This window comes from Camarhynchus parvulus, chromosome 1, assembly GCF_901933205.1.
Source record: "Camarhynchus parvulus chromosome 1, STF_HiC, whole genome shotgun sequence".
Classification (NCBI taxonomy): Eukaryota; Metazoa; Chordata; class Aves; order Passeriformes; family Thraupidae; genus Camarhynchus; species Camarhynchus parvulus.
The window spans coordinates 90,975,061-90,997,786 of record NC_044571.1 but is presented as its reverse complement, the minus strand read 5'-3'; the positions used below and the strand labels follow the sequence as shown (position 1 = coordinate 90,997,786).

Here is a 22,726-nt window from a genome sequence, read left to right as displayed (position 1 = left end):
GCTTTCTGACATCTAAGTCTCAGTAACTAAAAGAGCAAAATTACTTTAGCTGCTGTTTAAACTAGAGGTCTTTTCCTTTCCAGCATCTATTTCACTTCAGAAACTCTCTGAATAAAGCTTTTGCTCCTCAAAAATCCACACAACCCTTTCAAAGGAAGCATCAGAACTCAGTGAAGGGTCCTTGAGGCTGTTCATGAGGTGAAAGGCAGAGATGACACTTTGGATATTTCAAGACCTTGTGGTGATAGGCACCCTTGGAAAAAAAATTAACTTTCAGATTGATATGTACAACTTCTTGAAGTAAGTTATGCTGATGACTCCAGAGCTATGCTCAGAAGCCTGTCTTTCCTGTAAGAAGAGGGTTTTTTTAAATTCCAAATTTCACACTGTGTCCCTGCCGCATTGCTTAAAAAATACTCAGTGTGGAAAATACTATCAGATTTTTATCCTGGGGAAGAAAGTATGTTCCTTTCTAAGCTCTTTTTCTGTGAAAACACAGAATCACATTCTTTTAAACTTAGAGGAAAAATAAAATTTTTGGTCTGAGGCAAAAATCTTCAAAAGCTTCTGGCCAAAGGCTAAAGTTTAAATGAGTTCTGGAAGCCTGAAAATAATAGAAGATGTGTGTAGTAGATATTGTTGGAGTTACAGACCTGTCAAGTGAAGAGTGCACACAAAGGAGCATGACCTTTGCACAGTTTCTGCCTTCTTGTCTACAGGAGAGAATTTGGTAAAAAGCTGAAAACTCGGAAGTGGAAGTTGGTCTTGTGGAAAATGAGAAATGGAACTAGTGGGTCTTAAAAAGCATCCTGTGTTACTTGTAGTAATGTGTGCCTCCTTAATTCTGAATTCTCCAAAGACAAGATCCTAATCATACTTGTGTGTATATGTATATCTATATATATATGTATAAAATCATACTTGTAATGTTGTTCTTTCTATGTGTGTATATATGTATACACTCAGTGTAATTCTTTGGTATCTAAATTATGTATGGCTTACGTTTCCTTTCAACATGCTTTGTTTCTGTTTCAGTACATGAATTTTATACCTGAAGGATTGTTTGAAAACTCTTTATTATAGTGAAGTGCATTTCAGCCTTATTCCTTTAGACACGTCCAGCCTCATAGAGAAGAAAACCCCTAAAGGTGTCTGTATGTGTGTGTGTTTCAGATTCATTCCCGAGTCCCCCCGCTGGCTCTATTCCCAGGGCCGTCTGAACGAGGCGGAAGATGCCCTCTACCTCATTGCAAAGAGGAACCGCAAGCAGAAATGCACTTTTTCATTAAAACTCCCAGCAGAGAGGAGCTCCAGAGAGGCTGGCAGCTTTCTGGACCTGTTCCGATACAGGATTCTCCTGGGACGCACCTTGATCATGATGTTCACCTGGTACTGGAAGAGCTTTGTAGGCCCAGCTGTGCTGCTGTGACCTCTTTAAGTCTTTGAGTCAATGTGGTGCTGAGAATTGCCTCATCCTACAGATTGTTAGGGACACTGTATCTAAAAAGGATCCTTTATAGTATTTAAGTATCTATTCCAGTATTTCCTCTGTGCATTTCTAGCACAAAGCCATTTTTACAGTCCAGTTCTGAGGTATTTTATTTCTGCATTTCTGTCTTGTGTTTTGAGTCTCAAAATAGTTGAGAACTACCCCTTCTGTTCTGACCCACAAGGCTGCTGAGATTAGTCACAGTGTCCTCCTCTTAGGCTCACAGCAGTCAGTATCTCTTCTCATGGATTATTCCTTGTTTTGTGTGTAAGGAGCCCATTAGCAGGTGGGTGACCTACCTTGTCTAATGAGTGGACATTGTAGGCAACAGTTCTTAAGAGAAAGTGCTTGCTGTTGCTGCAGTGAGGAGCAGGAGCCCCTGATGCTCCCTCCAGTTACTAGCAGAAATTTAACTCCAAAAGTGCCTGGTTTTTTTCAGATATCTTGGTAGCTCTGAGGTCTTTTGCTCAAACCTTATGTGTGACATAGTATGCAGGTCCTTGGGCATGACTGCTCATATAGTTGCTTTGATAATGCATATATTTGGGAAAGATGTATCAGTTAAGAATAAAACAAATGGTTTTGTCAGCATACAGCACTGAGCTGTTTTCATGTTGCTTTTCAAAGTGCTTACTGCAGAATAAATAGTTGATTATTCTGTTCCTTAAATGAGAATTGCTGATTTGCTGCAGAACAAATTAGTGACCGGTTTCTTTCCTCTCTGTAAAGACAACTCCCTTTTACAGGGGTTAACATGACAATAGGGTTACAAAAGAGAAGTTAAACAAAGTTGGAGAATGAATAAATGAATAAAATGGGACCGGGGTGTAGATATTAAAAGAAGGTTGTGCGGTTGTCACAAGGGTTCTTGGGTGACGGAAGAGACGAGATCCTTGACTCCATTATCAGAAGGCTTGATTTATTATTTTATGATATATACATATGCTATAACTATACTAAAAAGAAAAAGCAGGAGAGCTTTTCAGAAGCTGCTGCTAAGAATAGAAAAGAAAAGAATGATAACAAGGCAACTCTCTCTGACTCTGTCTGAGAGAGTTCCCTCCCCAGATTGACCATCAACCATAAACATCCAAGCTGGGCCAATCCAGACGGACCTGTTGCATTCCACAGCAGCAGATAACCTATTGTTTACATGTTGTTGCTGAACTTCTCAGCTTCAGCAGGAAAAATCCTAAAAGAAGATTTTTCACAAGAGATGTCTCTGACAGAAGGTCGAAGTGTTGTTTGAACTGCTTGAGAAATTTGGTTTAGACACAATTGGAAAAAGTGTGGATGAAAGTGTAACCTGATAAAAACAAAAGGTACAAGGACATTTCTGAAGTTAAATAATACAGTCATGATTGCATTGTAACTTTATACTGGTTTATGCACATTTTTCGTGAGTGTAGTCTTAAGTTTTACTCAGTAGTAAGTCAGGAATTGGGTCTTTGCTGGGACAAAATGGTTTATTTGCCTAGAAGGCATCATACACTTACAGAGAAACATTTTAGACCTATCTGCCGAAGCACTAGATATAGTTTATAGTGTATTGTGCCAGACCAGTGCTTTGATTTGGCAGGCAAAGTGTCAGCTCTGATTTCACTTTTTTTTCCTCCTGTCTTTTGCAGGTTTGTGTGCAGCTTGGTTTACTACGGTCTTACACTTAATGTGGGTGACTTAGGTGGAAATATTTATGCGAATTTAGCCCTGTCAGGCTTGATAGAAATCCCAGCGTACCCCATCTGTATTTACTTGATTAACCAAAAATGGTAAGTATGGAATTTATTAACTCATTCAGAATTTCCTTACAACTTTTCTCAAAGATGGGTTTTCTGTGTATCACACCTCCTAGCTTGTATCTGTTGTGTGGGGCTTCCCGCTTCAATGTGAAAGTGCCATTGATTTATGTCTATTTCAAATAGCAGTTTAACTTGTTTTCAGTCGCTCACCTCACAGTGAGCCATTCCTCTGGCTTGGGTGGGGTTGATGTAGCTCTGAGGAAGCTGCGCTGCCTGCAGGCTAACACTAGATAGCGTCCTTCCCACCGCTGCCCCGTGATCCCATCCTCACTGCTGGGACAGAGCTATCCCTACACCACTAGGTCTGGGCTGTCTTGTGGTCCCCTGCAACGGCAGTACCTCTGTGAGCTACTGTGAGAGCGGAGCAGATATTCTGCCTTTTCCTGAACCATGATACATTGAGAGACATTGTCCAATGTCTCTCAGTTTTTGTAGAATTTCCTCCCAGTCTCTGCTCTCTGTCTCCTGAGGAGTTTTACAAATGTCACAGCGGGAAGCAACCCCAAATCCTAGAAATTGTCAGTCGCTGTATAAAGTTGGCGCTCATTTTGTTAAGTGTGCAGCAGAAGCTTGTTTAAAAACGGTGTGCGAGGAGGTGTTGGTGGAAGATGGGATTCTGAATTCCCAACTGCGATGAAAGAGTCAGTGTGAATTCAGAGGATTCATTACTCTGCAACCCACAAACCTAATGCAGAATATAAACCTTTGTTATCTTTGTGTATCAGGTTTGGTCGGAAGAGAACGTTGAGTGCATTTCTGTTCCTGGGAGGATTGGCTTGTCTTATTGTCATGTTTCTGCCTAAGAAGAGAGGTGAGTAGTTTTTTGTTTCTGGAGTATGTGATAAGAACTGGTAAAAGCAGCATCCTACAGCATAACAATTTGATGGCTGCTGGAAGATTAGGCTCATACCATATGTGAGTCTCAATATTTGAAGCTGGAGAAGCTCATTTTTCTAATGAGCCAATTCATTAGAAAAAGAACAATAAGCATTAACCTCCCTAAGACCTTAGAGAAAACTTGTTAGTAAGGTTTGGATTTTAATTTTTGCCTTTGGATTCTGCCCTTTACTTCTGTTCATGTCAGCTGCTCCTTTCCAGTGTTTTTGACATAATCCCAATGAATTATATTCTTGTGGTATCTCCAATAGCTAGATGACAGCTTAGTGTAAGTAGTACCCATGCCACTTGGATATAACTCTCCAAGTGGATGCTCAATGTCAGAAGATCTGAAGAACTGAGTGATGGAGCAGGTTGCCATCTTTCCCACACTGCTCTGTAATATTCAAAAGTAGTGTGCTTGTGGTAATAGTAATGTGGCCACATAACTTATGGCTCAGGAGAACATTCTGATAAACTTCTGAATTGAGGAGTCTTTAAAAAATGTGAAATTAAGCTTTTTTTGTGTAAAGATGCACTAATGTTAATTTTCAGATTACATAGCTTTTTTTTTTTAAACCAGATAGATAAATTCACCTTGCTCATAAGATCTATGGATGTATATTGCCTTTCATAAAGTAAGAGAATGTTTCAAATGCTTGAAGAGTGATTCAAGAAATTAAAAACATCTATGACAGAGTACAGAATTTGCTCTAGATGGCAGTGGGTCTAATAGGTGAAGCTTTTTTAAAGGGATGCAACTTAAGTTTTCAGAATTATTCCAGCATGGACACTTGGAAATATTCTGGTTTGTCTGGTACCAGTCACCAAGTATTTTTTTCATGTCATTCCAAACATAAGATGTGAAAAGAGAGGACAGAACCATGAGACCCCAGAAAATCAGCTGTGTACTGAACTGCCCAAGTCAGGCAAGGGTGAAGTGCCTGGGGAAGTGAAAGGGCTCATTGGCCAGAAGGAAGCACCTGTCTTCACTGGGCATGAGCTCTCATTTGCCTGTTAAAAGCAGATAAGCACTGGCTGTTCTGATAAACTAAGCTGGATGGGAAATTTAGTGTGGTTCTTCACAGCATCTTCCTTTCAAAGTAATAATATTAGAAGAATATTGTCATACTATAGAAATGACAATGAATAGGACTCTTGTTAAAAAAAATGTACTCACTTTTGGAAGAGATATCTGTTATACTTTTGAACTTTCTGATAGAACTCATTTAGTATTTAATTAGTCATAGACTGAAAATACAGTGTTGTAGCTTCAGCTTTTAGATTCTTCACTAGATTCCTTTTCACACCATACTCTCGTGTGATTGAAATGCTTCGAGGTGTATTGGAGTGCTCAAAAGCCTTACAAGGGTCACATTTTCTCTCTCAGATACTGGAGTGTTTGCAGTGGTGAATAGTCGCTCTCTGTCTTTGCTGGGAAAACTGACAATCAGTGCTGCTTTTAATATTGTCTACATCTACACATCAGAACTTTATCCTACAGTCATAAGGTAACACAAGTTAATTTTAAGTCTTCATTGTTCTGGTTCTCTTACATGATCATCTTTTATTTCTCTTGGTTTTTTTTCTATTAACTATAGTTTTTAATTTGATTTTTTCAGTTACATATAATGGTTAGATGTAGTTTTACATCTGAAATTTCTTCTCTTATCATCTTCTCACTCCCTCTTCCATCGGGTTTGCAGTGTTCTCTTCAGACTAACTGTATTTTTATGTAACAGTGAAATAGACCCTTAGCTGCTTGGCCTGCTTACAGCTCCCCTTCTACTAATGAGGATAACTATAGCACTGCAGATATTTCTTTTAATGAGTGCTTTATAAAACCATCATACATGCTTAACCAGGAACACTGAAGATGACTAGTCAATAAACTTTGTAAAAGTAACTTGATGCTTCACAGGCAGTGTGTGAGCAGCAGTAGGGACAAAAGCACCCCCTGCTTCTGCTGACAGAGAAGACAGAAGCTTCTGCCACATGAGTGCATATGATGGTCAGCCACCAGTGAAACCATACTGTGGTGTTTTTCATGAGTGGGTAAATCTGATGATAAGTAGGATTTGAATAAATGAATTCAGCCAGAGTTTCAGACACGGGCAAGATGTATGAACTGAAATCACACTTGTTTTGCCTATGTGTGTATGTAAAAATTCTGATTGTAAAAGGGGATTTTTGCTTCATTTTAATCACAAAAGCCACGTTTCATTACTGTCTTGGGATGCTTTCACTTACATTTGACTTTTCTTTGCCAGTTAAAGTGCTCAGGGTCATGACTGATGAGTCTTTTTTCTTGCTCAGTAACACTTTTCAAAAGATTAATTCTGTCTGGTTTTTTTCATAGGAATGTTGGAATGGGTGCCTGCTCCATGTTTTCCCGTGTTGGTGGAATCATTGCGCCTTTTGTCCCTTCATTGGTTTGTCTAAACTTCTGTTACATATATTCTTGTTTTGTGGTTCTGGTGTATCAGGCTTACAGAGATGGGAATGTTTGGGATAAATTTCATTTATAAATTAAGATACATAAATTGCCTGTCTTAATGGTATCACGGTAGGCCAAAAGCATTGCAGTATCTTCTGTGTGATTAGACAGAACCTCAGTATTATTTAATTTAGAAGGTATTTTAGCTTTGTAGGAATTTTGGGACCTATCTAGTGGGGCTTAAAATATAATTATTTCAAATCACCAAGATGGTGATACCAAATTTTAAACCCTGCACAAGCAATAGCAAAACACCCATGTGGTTAAAAGAACTACTGCATCAAAATTAAGCATATGGGCTCAATAACTCATATTTTTGAGAAAAAGTTCATTTTAGTGTCAGTACACTTCATTAAATATCCATGGGTTATAAATATCAGCAAAGCAGTTTGCCTTTCAATAAATGAAGGTGATGTGGAGATCTGATACACTGGCAAGGCAAAGAAAGATTCTAAAGAACAAAAGATGGGGACGATACCATTACTTTCCTGTGCTTAGTATGTTATGTCTATGCAGGATAAAGTGTGCCAGTTTTTCCCAGCTGTTTGCTGAGGCCCCATGACAATTCCTTTAATGTGACAGATTCCATCTCAGGTAATATTCCTCTCTGCCATTTGCCATTTTACATGTCAGGCAGAAGGTTAGCAAAAGGGCAGGTGAGCACAGAGAGCCTTTTAATCTGCAGAACGAAGCACTGGGCAGGTGAGAGTGTGAGCACCTCTGGGAGCAACAGGCAAAGCCAAGAGTGCTGCCAGTCTACCAGGTGGATTTAATAGGCAGTTTTTATGCAGCAGTTGGGGCATTCATTATATTGTGTCTGCCAGAGATTTGATACTGCATGAGACACAAATCTTGGATCATGATGTTTGAATGGCTTCCATGAAAATGAAAGCAGTTCTGGTTGCGTAACAAATGAACCCTGATTTGAGAAAATAATCAGTAATTTTTGTGTTTCACCATTTCTTCCAGTATTTTAAAGAATTTTCAGTGTCTTTTGCCTGGAGATCTCATAATAGTAAAATAGGAGAAGTTAACTGCTGAGATAAGAGATGAAATATTGGTCTTTTATTTGATCACAGCCTGTTATTTTCATCAATTTAAAATTGCCCTCTACAATGTGAGTTTATGAAACAAACAGCTAAACTCTTTCTGTGTTTTAAAATAACCCTTCTTTACTGTGAAAAGAGGGACAGGCATCAGAAGAGAAGTATAAACATTGCTTGGGCTGTCACAGGTGATGCCAGGAATGCCAAAGCTCAGTTGAAGCTAAAACTAGCCAGGAGCATAAATAGGGATTCTGTCAGCTAAAGTAAATATGCCTGTGGATGCATGGGAGGGGCATCCCATTGGTGGGTGACATGGAATAAGCTGAAGTACTTGTGCTTCAGTCTTGAGAGACCAAGCTTCTCTCCAGTACTCTGCCTGTCAGCACAGTTGAGGAAGCAGAAGGCCAGCAAACAGTAGGAGGAGCAAAAGGTTCAAGAAGACTTACAGCTGAAAGCCTTCCATTCCATGGGGTAAGATTCCTGAAGAATGGCTGGGAAAGTGGAGCAAGTGTTTTCATCATCTGTGGTAAACCACTATTGTAGTGAAGGATCACTGGTAGCTGTGGGAGGAAAAAGGCTCATCCTGTGTGTGTCTCCAATATCAGAAAGTGTGACCCAGGTGTTACAGGCTGAGCACTTCTAACTCAGTCTGTGGGAGGATTGAGATATGATCTCCCAGAATCTGTTTATAAGCATGTGAAGGCAAGGAAGATAATTGGGATCAGTGAACGTGGATTTATTAAGGACAATTGCTTCTCAGCCAGCTTGATTTGGTAGTCAGCCATTTTATCATGGAGGGCAATAAGGATGAGGAAAGGGAGGAGAGCAGGGAAAGCTTTTGTAAGGCTATCCCACATTGTTATCATATGTTTATCACAAATTTTGGCTTGGGGGTTAGATTAGAAATTTGGAAAATAATGTTTTTGAGAGGCTTAATGCAGCCTGGAACAATCTACTTGGAGGGGAAATCTCCATCCTTGAAGATTTTTTGCTATTTGACTATGTGAAGCAGTGATTGACCTTATCTAATTGAGGCTGTAATTGTGCTTAGAGTTGGTGGTTGGCCTAGATGACCTCAAGAGATCTCCAAGCAGCATGTTTGTGTTTCTGGGGTATCTATTCCCTTCTACAGAGGAATGTTACATTTGTTAAAAAGTACATACATTAGAGGCAAGAATTGAGTTCAAATTCAGCAGGTGTTTATTTTAAAGTTCATGACAAAATCTGTGGTGTTCTAATATTATTGGCAATACTGGTAAAAAACCCAAACAAACAAACAAAAAAAAACCCCGGCAGAAGGATTGGTGACTTTTGTGCTAAACAGGAGCACAAACACTGCCAGAGGGAATGGTTGTAAAGGCTAGGTCCTTTAATATGCAATATGGACTACAAGGAACCAATCTCAGCCTAACTCTGTTATTTTTTCCAGAAATCTGTACAGTGGTCTCTGCCTTACATTGTGTTTGGAGCAACTGGTCTGTTGTCTGGGCTCTTAAGCTTGTTGTTGCCAGAGACCTTAAACAGCCCTTTGCTAGAAACTATTTCAGACCTGCAGGTGTGCTCCTATTGGAGGCTGGGTGATGAAGCCATGTCACTGCAAGCCCTAGATGGCTCACAGGTATACTAATTTTTTTCCTAGTACTTTTCTGTTGTGTTTATTTCAGCTGTCAGCTTGAATCTGCTACTCTAAATAGGTAGGATAGTGATTCTTGGCCTGTGGAGGATAGGCCCCAAGGAGAAGATAGTGTAGCAGTCCTACCATCATGTCTGAAATGTTTTCTGGAAATGCAGGCTGAAATATAGCTGGATTAATTCATCCCTTCAAGGCCACAAGCTTACAACATTTCCCTTTGGGATAAAGTGATGTCTGTGCATCTCTAATCTCTAAGACTGATTGCTATTCAGCCAAAGCTGGACACTGAAGCTTGAGAAGCGTTAGATGTTAACAAAACCAGAAGCCTGTTTGTGAAGGGCTGCTCTCAAAGGCAGCACACTACTTCTGACCTGCCCCAGCTATTCTGCAGTGCCAGTTACCAGGTCTGTACTAGGCAGGCTCTGAATGGGTTAAAGCCAGACTAACCCCTGAGATCTCTCCCACTATTGACTCTGGGAAATGAGATTCATTGAAAACACTGGAACTACAAAACTCCCAGGTATAAGCATAAATAAATGTGGCAGCAGGATGTTTTTTAATGAGGTTTTCTTGAATTGTGATTTTCAGATCACTTTATTTTATTAAACTCCTGGACACCTCTCTGGGTGTCTGTATCTTCCACTCACATGGAGGTTTTTTGACATGGTTAATTGTCTGTGAATGAAGTGGGATTAGAAAGAAGTGGCTAGAGAGCTGGGAGTGGATGTTTGGATCTGGGTAAAGTTTTAAAGTTTAAATCCTGGTCCCAAAACTTGAAGTATGGAGGGACTTAGAGAAATAGAATAAGTGGTCAGAAGACTTGAAGGGAAGCTCGTAACAAAAAATGTTAGTTACCCAATTAGGCTGAGATGAGACAGGATCATTTGAACACCTTTACTTTCATTTGAATTAGTTGTTGGTCAAGCATTCTGACATTCACAGGTAGTCATATTTATTTTCACAGAAATCACGTACTTCTAGAATAGGGACATTTGCTTCCTATCAGAAACTTCAATGCATTGCCTTGTTTACCAAGTTTAGCTGTAATAGTTCTTGATAGGACAGCACAGTTTAGTGACAAAAGCACCCTTGAAGAAAGGCTGAAAAAGGCAGCCCTGTAACCATTGATTTTACGCTTTAGCTACTTTACATGCTTATTTTATAAACATTTTCAACCATACTGGATAATGTGTTATGGCACCATGTTCTTGCTGACTACACAAATCCATCATATACGTTGACATCAGCTGTTATTTTGGTAATTACACGATTATTACGTCTTAATTGTGCAGATGGTTTACCAGCGAAAGCAATTTTTGTAAGCAGTGCAGGTGTTCCAGCTTACAGGTGGGAAGTCACATTTTTCATTTCTTCTTTAACCAACTGCAGTCATTAGTTGGTTACCCTTTGAGGTAACAAGTATTGTCTGTTAGTATTCCCACAGATTGGTTAGCTTATGTCAGTCAGCCCTCTTAAGTTTAAATCTTTTTTGCTTGTCCTTCTGTAGGCTTCTTAAAAATCCCAACCTGAACAGGAGCCATGAAAAGGGGGCATTGTTCTGAATGGTTTTCAGAAAAATTTTGCCCAGGATGGATTAAAATTACTGAATCTGAATGTAAAAGTCATTGGTTCAGGCGTTAACTAATCCTGTAACTTCAGTGAAGTTATATCTGGAATTCATTAGGGATTTATTTTAAAGCTCACAAAGAAAGTACTGATAAAATGGGAAGCTGTTAGACATTAACCCTATTTGACAAGGCCATGTGAGGTCTTATGAAGCTGTTGTGAGAACGATTTAGAATTTATTTGGCATACCCTGAATTCCCCCTGTGGAATCCATTGTCCTTTTGTACCATTTTCAAGATAACATGGGTTCTGATTGCCCAGAACAGAGGTTTTGTTCCTGTTAACATACATAAATGTGATATTCAAGTTGGACAGCATCCAGTAATAGCCTGACTTTCCTCAAATAGTTTTAGAAGTCTAGGAAAAAAAAAAGCCTAACATGATTCCCTTTACATCTTCTGACAGGTCGTAGTGCTCAAACTGTTTGAAATTCCTTTGCAGTTAACGCACATTGCTGTAGCAAAGCTCCTCTGAAGAGAGATCTAAAGCTACAGATTTTGCTTGCATGGTACTGTCAGTCAGGAGCACTATTTCCATTTCTCTATTTTTCACCCTCTCTCTCACCCTTCTTAGCATATGACTAGGCAGGCAGAGTTCTTAGGATGGATGCAAGTATATTGGGGAAAAAATCCTAAATAATAAAATTAGATGGAGCTTATACTAGCAGGAGAACCTTTTTAACTGGAATCGTTTGTGTCAGTTCCATGGAAAAATGCTGCACTGGCCAAATAAAAATCAATTAGCTGTAATGGCTGACTTTATTTTGGGTATGTGATATAAATTATGTTGTGGAAAGGACTCTGACTGGAGTAGGTATGCCTATAATAGGGACTTTACCTTCTGAACATACAGGATGGTAATGATTTTCCCTTTTCCATAACACTTTCATTAGTGTTGCAGGGGAATCTTTTTAATTCAACTTGCACAGTAAAATGCCCATGCTAGCCAAGGAAAAGTATGAATTGGGGATGGAGAAGCTTTACCTAAATAAGTGATATGTGTGTTCTGAGCTGTGGTGAGCTACTATGTTTCCAGTAGCTCTCCACAGAGTAGGCACCTCAGACTAAATTTAAGAAAATTTAGTAGATTACCACTTCAGAACCACTCTAGCCAGTCTCTCCTGCATGTATTCTCTAGTGTACTGGTGGAGCAGAGAAAGTCCATCCACTACAACCCCATGTCTTTTAAAGATATTTTGAGGAACCAAGGATTTGAATCTGAATTCACATAATGTCTTTTATAAAGTTTTAATACAGTGGTTTGACCTGTATTTTCTTACTTTTTCTATACCAGCATTCCACAGAAGTGTAATGGTTCATGCTCATGTATGTTGAGATTGATTTAGTGGCTTCAGTCTAACAACTTCCTTTTTGCTTCTAGTCTGGAGACAAAGACAGCTCTACAGGGAGTGGAAGTGAAGATGAGGAGTTCTATGATGCTGATGAAGAGACTCACATGATCAAGTAATGAAAAGAAGAAACACTGGCCTATTTTATGCCTCTTCTTGCCCAGTCAGTCCAGCTGTCTGACAAGTACTGGGGACCTTGCTTGCCAGGCCATGTAATTGGGCAAGTGTCTGTGTTTTTCCTTACTTGGAGAGGGATTTGGGTACTGTTCAGACTGATGACATCACTGATGTTCTCCATATGAGGCAGCCATTCCAATTCTTGTGGTTCAGAATACAGTGCATGGACTGCATTTGAAGCCAGGTGGGACAGCAGGAGTGAGATGATGTATTTCAGAAGCCCAGGAATAACCTAGGCTTAGACAGATTTGGACAGATCATCAGTGTGTGTGTTAGTATTTTATTTTCAGGGTGGTTGATTTTATTTCAGTACAAATTGGTCAACTTGGAAACAACCACTGTGTTTTCCATAAGGGTGAAAGTGGTCAGAGAATGTGCTGTGTGCTACTCCAATGGGAACAAATTGCTGAAATTGTATGTTTAAATGGCTTTTGCATATTCAGTAGAGGAGAGGCAGCTGTGAACAAAAGGTTTCTGTGTGCACACCTGCAGGTGGTTAGTCATGAGCTGGGCTTTAACTTAGTGATAATGGAAGGCTGGGAGGAAGGACTACACAAAAGAGCAGCCACAAAGCCTGCCAACATAAGGAAAGTTACTGACTTTTTTCCTTCTTTTCATACACAAAGCTTTTTCTTGGTCTTGTGTATATGTTTGCCACATGTTCCCCACATCTCAGCATGGCTGTTTATAGCTTTGCCTACTTTTACCTTGCCCTCACTTTGCCATAACTGTTGAAGCTCAGCAACTTCTCTGTGGAGTGAAATAATTCTGTGATGGCTGTAATTTCCTGGGTGCAACAAAGGTGAGGCATTTATCACATACCGTGTGTGTGGTGTGATAGAATGTATAGCTCACTTTTGTGGACTTGTCTGGGTCTTTATTTCTGGAAGAGGCTTAACTCTGAAGTGGTAAGAGGAACTGTGGAGTGCTTTTATATTTCGGGTGCTGTTATCAGGAAGCTGCTAGTGTTTATTTTAAAATCTTGTGTATAGCTAAGGTTTTAATTTAAAAAGACAGCAAATCTCTTTGGACATTTTTGGTTACTTGATGTTTTCTAACCAATGCTTGCTCAAGCACTTGGTTACTTGACCTTATTAAGGAAAACAACTTCACTTTCCCATTTCACTGAACTTTCTGTAAGTGCTTCATAAGATATATATGGAATCCTGAAGTGTGGAACACGTGGAATGTTCCAACTACAAAAATGAGGCCTTACAAACAATCAGTTTTCTTGATGACATTGTCATCTTCATCCTCTAACCTGTGGCTTTATCTTTGTTAAGATTGGTTTCCATAAAACGTTAGTCTTCCTACTTTGAGTTCCTAGCAAAGTGGCACACAATGGCAGTAAGTACATTTTCAGGCTCACGAGTCATTTTTGGAGATCTTAGAATTAAAAAAGGTGGGTCTAAAAATATCAAAAAGCTGTCTGCTGAATATTTCCTGGTTTAAGTGGGAAGTTCCTTTACTTGCAAGGAAGTGAAAGTAACCAGCATCTGACGTTTGCAGCTAGCTGCTTGAACTTTGTTCCCTGGGAACTGTAATGCTGAGCAAAGTGCAACTGCCCTGGTTGGTGCAGAGAGCAGCCCAGAGTCTGCAGTTTGACACATGCAGTATTCCAATTGGGTGTGAACTTGATCCAGGTGTTGACTGTGAGCAAAGTTGGGAACTTCAGTCCCTATGAACAGTCTGTCAATATTGTTGTGCTTTTTGCCTGTATTATTCTTCACTGGAAGAATTCTCACTCATCGTCTTCACTTCCCCCCCCCCCGACTGTTGAGTAGTTGTTGTAGATGTGGCACTTTTAAACCCAGATGGGTAGCCTTTCTGCCTTATTTGGCCCTTTTGTGTATAAAGGAAATTTCACCAAATAAGGTACTCAGAAATAGTTAGAGAAGTTGGAGCTATTCAAATAGTTTTAAATTTTTTACTTGCACTTTAATTTCTGGACAGCTTGGAAAATGACTTTTTATTGCTGATGGTGAACAGCAGTAAGCCTGGCAGTAATAACATGTTGCCAAGAACCAGCAGTTGTTTTTAGGTGTTTGTTGCCTCTGTCCCTCTCTGGGTATTGGGTGGAATAAGTCAGGAGCTGTCATTACCTGCTCCTCACAACCCTGTGTAATGCCACAAGACCCTCAACACAATTTTCATTAACAGTAGGATGCTGTAATGGTTCAGGTGGAGATTACTCTTTGCAGGACCTGAGCTAGATTTTGTGAGTCTTCAACTAAAAATTAAATGTACCTCTCCACTCATGCACTTTTATATTATTGGTATACGTATGTAAAATTGCAAAAAAAAGAGTGAAGACAAAATTAGCAATTTTTTTGCATAAGAATTGCTGCTCTTTTTTTTAACCTTAAAATCTGTCCCATGTTTTCACCTTTGGAATTTTAAAGGGAATATTTAAAAAGGAATTCTAAATCTTCCGTTGTTACTTTCCCATATCAGTTAATTCAGAAAGTTTAGAGGAGAGAATCCCTGCAGGAGAAGCTCAGCAATGTAGCATCAGACTTTGCTCTCCAGCTTTGTGTTCTGAAGCTCAGATCCATTAGGTGCATTAAGTTTCTTTTCTGAGGCTGTTCATTTTTAGTATGAGCTGGCCTTCTGGTACAGAAACCTGTAGGATCACTTTTCTTCTTACCCACGATATGTAATGCTTTACAATATTGAGATAGTTGTATCTCAGTGTCTGGGTAGTAAGTTTGCCATGAAAGTAGAACACTGGGTACCTCAGTCTACTACATGTTGTAGTGCTAGGAGTCTGAGACCAAGGTTCTTGCTGTAGTTTAGTGCAGTATGATAATCTTCTGCCCTATTTTTTGCTAGAGTAGCCAGTACTGTTAGCCATTTTCATGTTGTGCAGGCACTAAGATACCACTTTTCCCAAGGTGGAATTTTTTCACTGGATTCCTTTGGCTGTGATTTTTTTTTTCCTTTTTCTTTTAAGGTAGCTCATTTAGTGGGATTATGCTAGAGAGAAGAGAGGTTTTCCCATGGTGCTTATAAGTCAGGTCTCAGCAGAATCCCAAACACACCTCACCTTCCTGGGGAGCTCACAAGTGATAAGTGAATACACCTAAGAGTGAAGGAGAGTGACAGGTCATGTGGGGCAGCATGGAGGAGAATGAGCTGGAAGAAGTGAAAAAAAAAAATGGAAGATTCAACTGAAACACTTTAGGGCAAGGGTAAGTGAAAACACAAAATAGCAGCTGTTGGGTAGAAATACCCTTTAATACAATACAGTTTTAAATTTCTCCTGAAAACAGAACTAGTGCTCTCTAATTAGGAATTGGGAAAGTTCAGAGACCCCTGACATACCAGAAACATAGAAGCTGTATGTTCAAGGAGAGCCAGAGGTGACTCTGTGTTCAGGTCAGGATGCTGAGTAAGGAGCCCCTCCAGAGACACCCAGCTAACATGGAGCAGGTTGCAGCTTGTTTCCACCATAGTTACAGTCAAGGCTTTAAGGATGGGAGCCATGTGTTCATTAGCTCAAAGTGTGCAATCCATGCCAGCTTTTCCAAACTGTGTGGATGTTCTGAGGTTAGTAGGATATGATTTACAGAGCCATGGGGAATGCAGTTGAGCCATACATTTTACAGTGTATTTCACCTTAGCATATAAAAGCAGTTTGCAAGAGAATGTTTTTCTTGTACTCAGGAAAAGGGGAAAGTGAGGAATTTTTCCTGGAGTGTGTTAAAGGGAACATTAGAACTAAAACTCTTGTTCTTGAGTCTTCTGAATGCAGATGATAATCGCTGAATGCAGACTGGGTGAGCAGTATTTTGTTTTAGCTGAAGGTTGTGTGCTATTTATCCCTTTTCCCACCCCATGAGCACTTCTCTGGTCCAGCTCTTTGACACAGCTGAATCTGTGACTGCAGACTGTGAGCCTTGCAGTAAAGATGTCAGAAAAGCCCAAGAGCAGTGCTGTCATTTGATGGTGGAAGTTAGTCTGGCCTGACACAATGCTTGTTTCAGAAATGTCTATATTCAGCTGTTTACCAAACAGGAGACTTAGGGTATAGCTGTATTTTGAGTCTCATTTGTTGTATCTTACTGCAAGATACGTGGTAGAAAGACATCTATATAAGAAAACCTCTCTGGGAGATCTAAATGTGGAATTGGAGGGTGAACAAATTTATACATAATTTTTCCATGCTGTGTATTTTAATGTATTTTAATTTTCTCTAGTCTGTTGTAGCCTTCAGATTTTCCAGGTGCTACTGTTATTTAAGGCTAGTAGAGCTGGGTAAAAATTTTACCCAGGTAGTCTGAATTTGCTGAACTTTCTCATCCTAATTTTGGTACTATTCTCTGTTTCTGCCATTCTGAAAAATGCTCCTGTATTGCCTAATAGGGAACAGATTTTTTTTTGTTCTAATTTGAAGTGCCTGTTTTGTGAAAGTAGTCTTTAATTTCCTCTGTCAATTTTATATGGGACTATGTGTAAAGTAGCATCACAGAATTGGATTATATGTGTGCCAAAGACAGTTTTTGCTGGAGAGCAGTAGTCCAAAACTAGTTCTAGCTGCCTTTATTTAGGCTTTATCCATGCAGAACTGGTCCACAGAACTGGTATTTACAAGCATCTCTGAAACTATAGGGACAGAGAGTTACCTTTGTTTGCTTGTCTTTCATTGCTTAGTTCACTTAAGTAGCTTTTGTTTCTGGGAAACCAAAGAAATTAAATGAAGGATTAAAGTCTTCTTTTTGTAGAACATTCAGAGTTTATACCATGTAGCCATTACAGAGAAATCTGCAGAACCTGTTTTGATTCTGAGTTGCAAGTGTCAAAGTTTACTCTCTAAGACTGATAAAACCTGGTTAAAAACTTCACACTGGAATTTGTTAGTTTATTCATCAATCTTACAGATTAGCATTGCTAGTAAACAGTTTGCCTGGAGCTTCATGGGATCTAGCAGGTTTTTATAAAATGCACACTCTGTTTGAGGCATTGCTAAATAATAATGTATGGATTTTAAATCCCTACTACAACTATATATTCACTGCAAGTCAGCCTTGTCATAGCTGCATGTTTGTCAGCAAAAAAGCAGGTGGATAAAACTTTCTGTAGCAAGGGCTGATTAAGCCCAGAAGAAAGATTATTTCTTTCAAGCCATTCTCTGCTATGTGTACAGAATAAAGGGGGACCATGGGGCATATACATTAAGATTGTAGGATGGAATATGTTTAAATACTTGCCTGCCCTCATTCACTAAAAGTTTCTAGAGGAAATCTGTCTTTATCATGCCTGTTTCTGCTTCCCACCAACACATCTGAGGTGCTCATTTTGTACCTACTTTGTCAGGAGCCAGGCAAAAGTATGGTGGTAATAAAACCTTTGCCAGTATTGAAAGTTGTATTTACTGAAAAATCTCCTGGGAGAGGTATCTGGTACATCTGTTTCTAAACAAAATAGTTTTAAATTATGGAAGCCTGATTGGGAGACGTGCATTTCTGATGTTAATCTCTGGGAAAAATCAGTTTTGCAGATACTGATGAAAACTGTTACAGAGCAAACAACTGCTAGGTGATTTGTGGTGAGAGTTGTATATGCTTTGATTTCAAATATGCCTCTAAAATACTGGTTTCTAGTATTTGATCCCTTTTGCTCCTCAAAATCCAACCCAGATTTTATTTTATTCTTGTTAAAATGTGAGTAATGTGGAAATGGGAAGTATGTTTTTCATATGGATACTTTTATTGCACTACCTTTGCTTCCTGAATCAAATAGTATTTTGATTTTTTTAGGCTACCTCTTTTATGTTGAGCTTTTTGTTGTCACTTTTGTATCTAAATGATTTTGGAGAAACAACAAAATATTTCCTTTTTCATTTGTGTGAGAATCCGTGACTTAGTCCTCAAGTCATCCTTCCCTTTTCAAGGTTTTGTCAAAGGCTTTTTAAATTTAGTTAAAAGACTTAAAACTTCCGAGAAGCTTCATAATTACACATTTAGAACATGGCTTTTCTGTATATATGGTTTGCCTTTAAAAGGGACAGAAAGCCCTTAATTTTATACTAATGTCAGCTGAAGACATAACTTTTCAGGGACAGTAAGTTTTGAGTTGGGGGGCTTTAATCAATTTAAGTTATTGCCAATTAGAGGTTGTTTTTTTTTACTGCTTTGATATTGGAATTCAAAATAATGAAAACACTTAAGGAAAATACTGCTGCTTTTCTCCAGACACTGGTCTTCCTTCTCTCTACCCATGCCATCCCCCAGTTCCTTGGCTGCTTGTCATGCTCAGTCCCTTCGGCAAGGCAGCAGGCAGCGCAGGAGACTGGGATCAGTCTGTTGTGCTTCTGCTTATTCACCACTCTTTGTTTCTTTTTCTGCTGCTCTCTTGCGGGTTCCAACACCAGCCACAGTCCATTTAGAGTTGTAGCTCCTTTTGAGTCTACTCTCAGCCTCTGCTCAGGCTGATTTTCCTTTGGTGTTTCTCCTGCTCAGCTGTCTCTGTCTTGTGCTGATGTGGACTTATCCTTTTTCCTCATCCTGTTGTAGCACTGTAATCTCTTTTTCTTGGCATTTACAGCCTTACCTTAAACATGCTTTAGTCCAAGTGCCAGCAGCTCCTCTGGCAGTGTTGGAGTGCAGTGGGTCAGTGCTCACTGGGCCCAAGAGGCAGTGGCCACTACCTGAAACACAGGAGGATCCATCTGAACATAGGGAAAGCACCTTTTTAATGTCAGGGAGATGGAGCACTGGCACAGGTTGCCTGGAGTCTCCATGTGTGCAGATACTCAGGAGTCAATGGGACATGGTCCTAGGCAGTCTGCTTTAGTACTTGGCTCTGCTTGAGCAGGGAGGTTGGGCCAGGTGACCTCCAGAGGAGGGGCCTGCCTTCCTCTGAGGATGGAGGGCACTGCCAGAGGTGCCACCTCCAGAGGTGCCTTCCATCCTCAGCCATTCTGTAATTCCTGTGCTGGCTGATGCTGAGCTGTCTGGGACCAGCACAGGCAGTCCCTGGCATTTTCTCTCACAGGACACTCTGCCCTGACAGCCGTGCTCATACACCACTCCACAGGGTTTTCTTGCACATCAAGTCCTTGGCCTGGGCTGACAGGTGGCTGGTAATGTCTTGCCTTTCTGTGTTGCTGTTGTCTTGAGTCAAATAACTGAAACTCCTAAGGACATGAACAGACATTTATAGCCAAGCTCTGTCTGTGTGCATTTACATCCTTGCTGATTTCAGAAGACAGAACTTAGACCTCTTCTTGACCAGAGGGGTAAATTACTTTATTTGCTGCTCCACCTTTCATCATCATGAAAACAAATCTTTGTGTATTCTCTGTATGCTGTAGACTTTTGTATTGTTTTCTCATTCCTGTTTAATTTGAGCTAACAATCAAAAGTCCTTGCCAGTTGAGAGGAAATTGGTAATGGGGGCAGGGGGAGCAGAATCAGTTCAAAAATGAAGCTGTATATAGTTGATGCGTGTACTGTTAAATATTTAATTTGGATTAATGGAATACTGAGTGTTACAAGCATTCCCATGTTAAAATGAGGACTGATATATTTCAGAAGTACTTTCTCTTCTCTAACTGTATTAATGTGCTGTTGTTAACTCAGAGCTGTACTGCTGGAAAGTCTGTTTGTAGAATACTTCATCTGAGAAGTCACAACTGAAGACAGCGTAAGCTTTTTTCCACAGTAGACCTTTTATGGTGATATATTCATATGTTCTGTGAACAGCTGTTGGATCCATCTTTTTAAGATGTTCTTTGCCATAGTGAGGGGCCATAACAAATGTTGAAATATTCAGAATAATTGCACTTATCTATTCTGTTTTCTTAATGTATTTCCTATGCATACTGCCTTACCTGTATGTATTGTATTTCACTGGAGGTACGAAAAGTCAATACCAGGTTCTTAATTTACAATGAGTTTTTAAAATAATTCTGTAATACTAAATATTTTCCAGTGATCTCTGTCTACTAAGAGAGGGTGATGATGGGTAAGCCCAGGTGAATTTAGTCAAAAAGTTAATATTGGTTGTCTTTACTGTCTCTTTTAATTTCTGAATTATTTCAATAATTAAAAATACATATTTTCTTTTAAGAATTTTATAGAGGCTAACCTATGTTAGTAAGCCAACTTTTAGGTGATTTGTAACAGCTCTGATACTGCCTTTGACTCGTACAGTTCATCCAATGTCTTTGTAACTTATTTTGTGCCTTTTCTTCCCCTGACACAAAATGTCTCAATAAAAACAAGTTCTTTTGCAACACCACAAACCTATTTTATTGTACTGATTTTTTTACTTGCCTGACCCTTTTGTTTTGTTTTCTGGAGGGACATGAAGCTCTCGGAATAGAATAGATATTTCTAATGGACTCTGCAGAAGAAAATTGACAAGGTGGAAAGCAGGTCATTTTGGAAAGGCAGTGCTACAAAGCGCCTGGGAAACTGGGACTGTCAGTACTAATCAATATATTCCACCATATCTATCACAAATCATTTCTAACAAAAACTGGCACCAGTGGAATGTGAGAATCAATTTACTACTGGCTTTGGTTGTGCTGATTGATGTTGAAAGACTGGAAACACTTTGGGGGGTTTAGCATAGCCGAACGTCTGTGGTGGTGTTTCTAACATGTACTGGGGGGGTTCCTATGAGCTCTAGTTGTCTCTTAAACACCCCTTCTTAAAGTGGATGCAAATGCGCAAAGCCATGGTCCCTGTCCTCAGTGCTCCTGCCAAAACATCTCGACAGGGAATGGCAAAATTTGAACATTTGTCTTCATTACCTGGCAATGAGGTGATAAACAGCTTGACTGCATTTCCTGTCCCCTGTCCAGTAGCAAAGAAAATATTGTCAGAACCTGGAAAAAGTGACTGTAGGGGAATAGGGATCTGTGTTCTGTTCTAAACTGTCCTTTCATTGTTTTCTCTGCCAGCCTTTGCTTTGTTAAAGAGCAGTTCATGGAGTCCCTGGTAGCAGAAACTGAATAGCGCTGTGCTCCTGTGAATGCTGTTCTTCCCTCCTGCCCCAAACTGTCCCTCTCCCACCAGATGACTGGTAGCATTATTCACCCCATTTTCCATTTGAAGCACATCTGCTTGTTTCCTTCCCTCCATGAAAACTCAAGGAGCAGAGATGGCTTGCTCCTTTCTGCACTAGCCTGGCCAAGCAACTTGCTCTGGTTTTATTCCACTATTTTTTCTCCTCCCCCACCCCAGTTTTCAGTGCCCTTAATCTGCATTTAACTAGTTCTAGCCCTGAATATCAGTCCCGTGGCCTGTCACTGCCTGGAGCAGATACAGCACAAACGATTGACCCTCTCCCTTTGGCAGTTTGGCTTTGACTGCACAAATAGCCAATAAAGGGGAAAGGGCTGGGCAGCTGATGATGGGAATTAGCTTGATGCTGTATAGTTTTATTGGTCTGAGATAAAGGAGGAAGTGTTTGCTTCAGAATTAAATTGCTTGCTTGCTTGCTTTCTCTTGCTACCTGCTCTTCAGATGACAAATTTTCAGAAGTTATAGACCAAAAGAATAGCATATGTATTAGCCAGACATAGCTTGCACTGGAGGCTGTTAGCTCATCTTCTAGTGACTGAAGCTGGAGTGTGTAGCTATGCAGGTCATTATCTGATCTGTCTAGAAATTCTCTGAAAATACCTGACTGAAGCCTCTGTAGAGATTCTGACAAGGCTTGTTCTCACTAGTTTGCTGATTATCTTGGTCTGCTTTGTGGTGCATACATTATGCTTCTAATAAATAGCAAATTATTCCTCACTTCTGCCGGTGCTCTCATTGTACAGTAATTGTTCCTGCATGGCAGTTGTTACCCTCTGGGCCCATGCATGGCAGAGTCCCAGTGATTCTCCTCCCCTGCTTTCTTCCCACACAAAGCATGTAGTTGTCTGGGTCTTCCCCTGTGCTTTTCTTGAGACACTTCTACAGGAATATCTGCAAAATCTGCCTTTAATCCTGACTGCTTCTTCAGCTTCTCCTTTCTGTTCTCTCCACAGTGCCACATTAGCCCTAGGACACAACACAGTGTCCAAGTTGACATATCCTAAGGATCACCTGGGAAGTTTGGTATCTTTGACCTTGTGTATAGGGTGGCAAGCTGAGGAGTTTGGTCAGACAGCTTTTATAGTAGTTTGGCAATACTGCTAACCAAGATCATACAAAAACACATCTGCTTTTCATGTGGTTCAGACAGAATGTGGTTGTCAGCTGTCTTCACTCTGCTGGGGGCTTTTTGTGGGTTTT

At 39.9% G+C, this 22,726-nt stretch overlaps 1 protein-coding gene across 2 annotated transcripts in view; it reads left to right on the top strand.

Moving 5' to 3' along the window:
- SLC22A15 (solute carrier family 22 member 15) overlaps nucleotides 1-22,726 on the top strand; it is a 49,658-nt gene that overhangs the window by 20,571 nt on the left and 6,361 nt on the right. Inside the window, exons 6-12 of one of the 2 annotated variants that reach the window (XM_030948776.1) lie at nucleotides 1,174-1,389; nucleotides 3,118-3,258; nucleotides 4,014-4,099; nucleotides 5,555-5,675; nucleotides 6,524-6,596; nucleotides 9,137-9,325; nucleotides 12,347-12,429. In XM_030948776.1, coding sequence (XP_030804636.1) covers nucleotides 1,174-1,389; nucleotides 3,118-3,258; nucleotides 4,014-4,099; nucleotides 5,555-5,675; nucleotides 6,524-6,596; nucleotides 9,137-9,325; nucleotides 12,347-12,429 — 909 coding nt within the window. Of the gene's footprint in view, nucleotides 1-1,173; nucleotides 1,390-3,117; nucleotides 3,259-4,013; nucleotides 4,100-5,554; nucleotides 5,676-6,523; nucleotides 6,597-9,136; nucleotides 9,326-12,346; nucleotides 12,440-22,726 lie in introns of those variants that run through there. The other variant, XM_030948786.1, reaches the window with a different exon arrangement.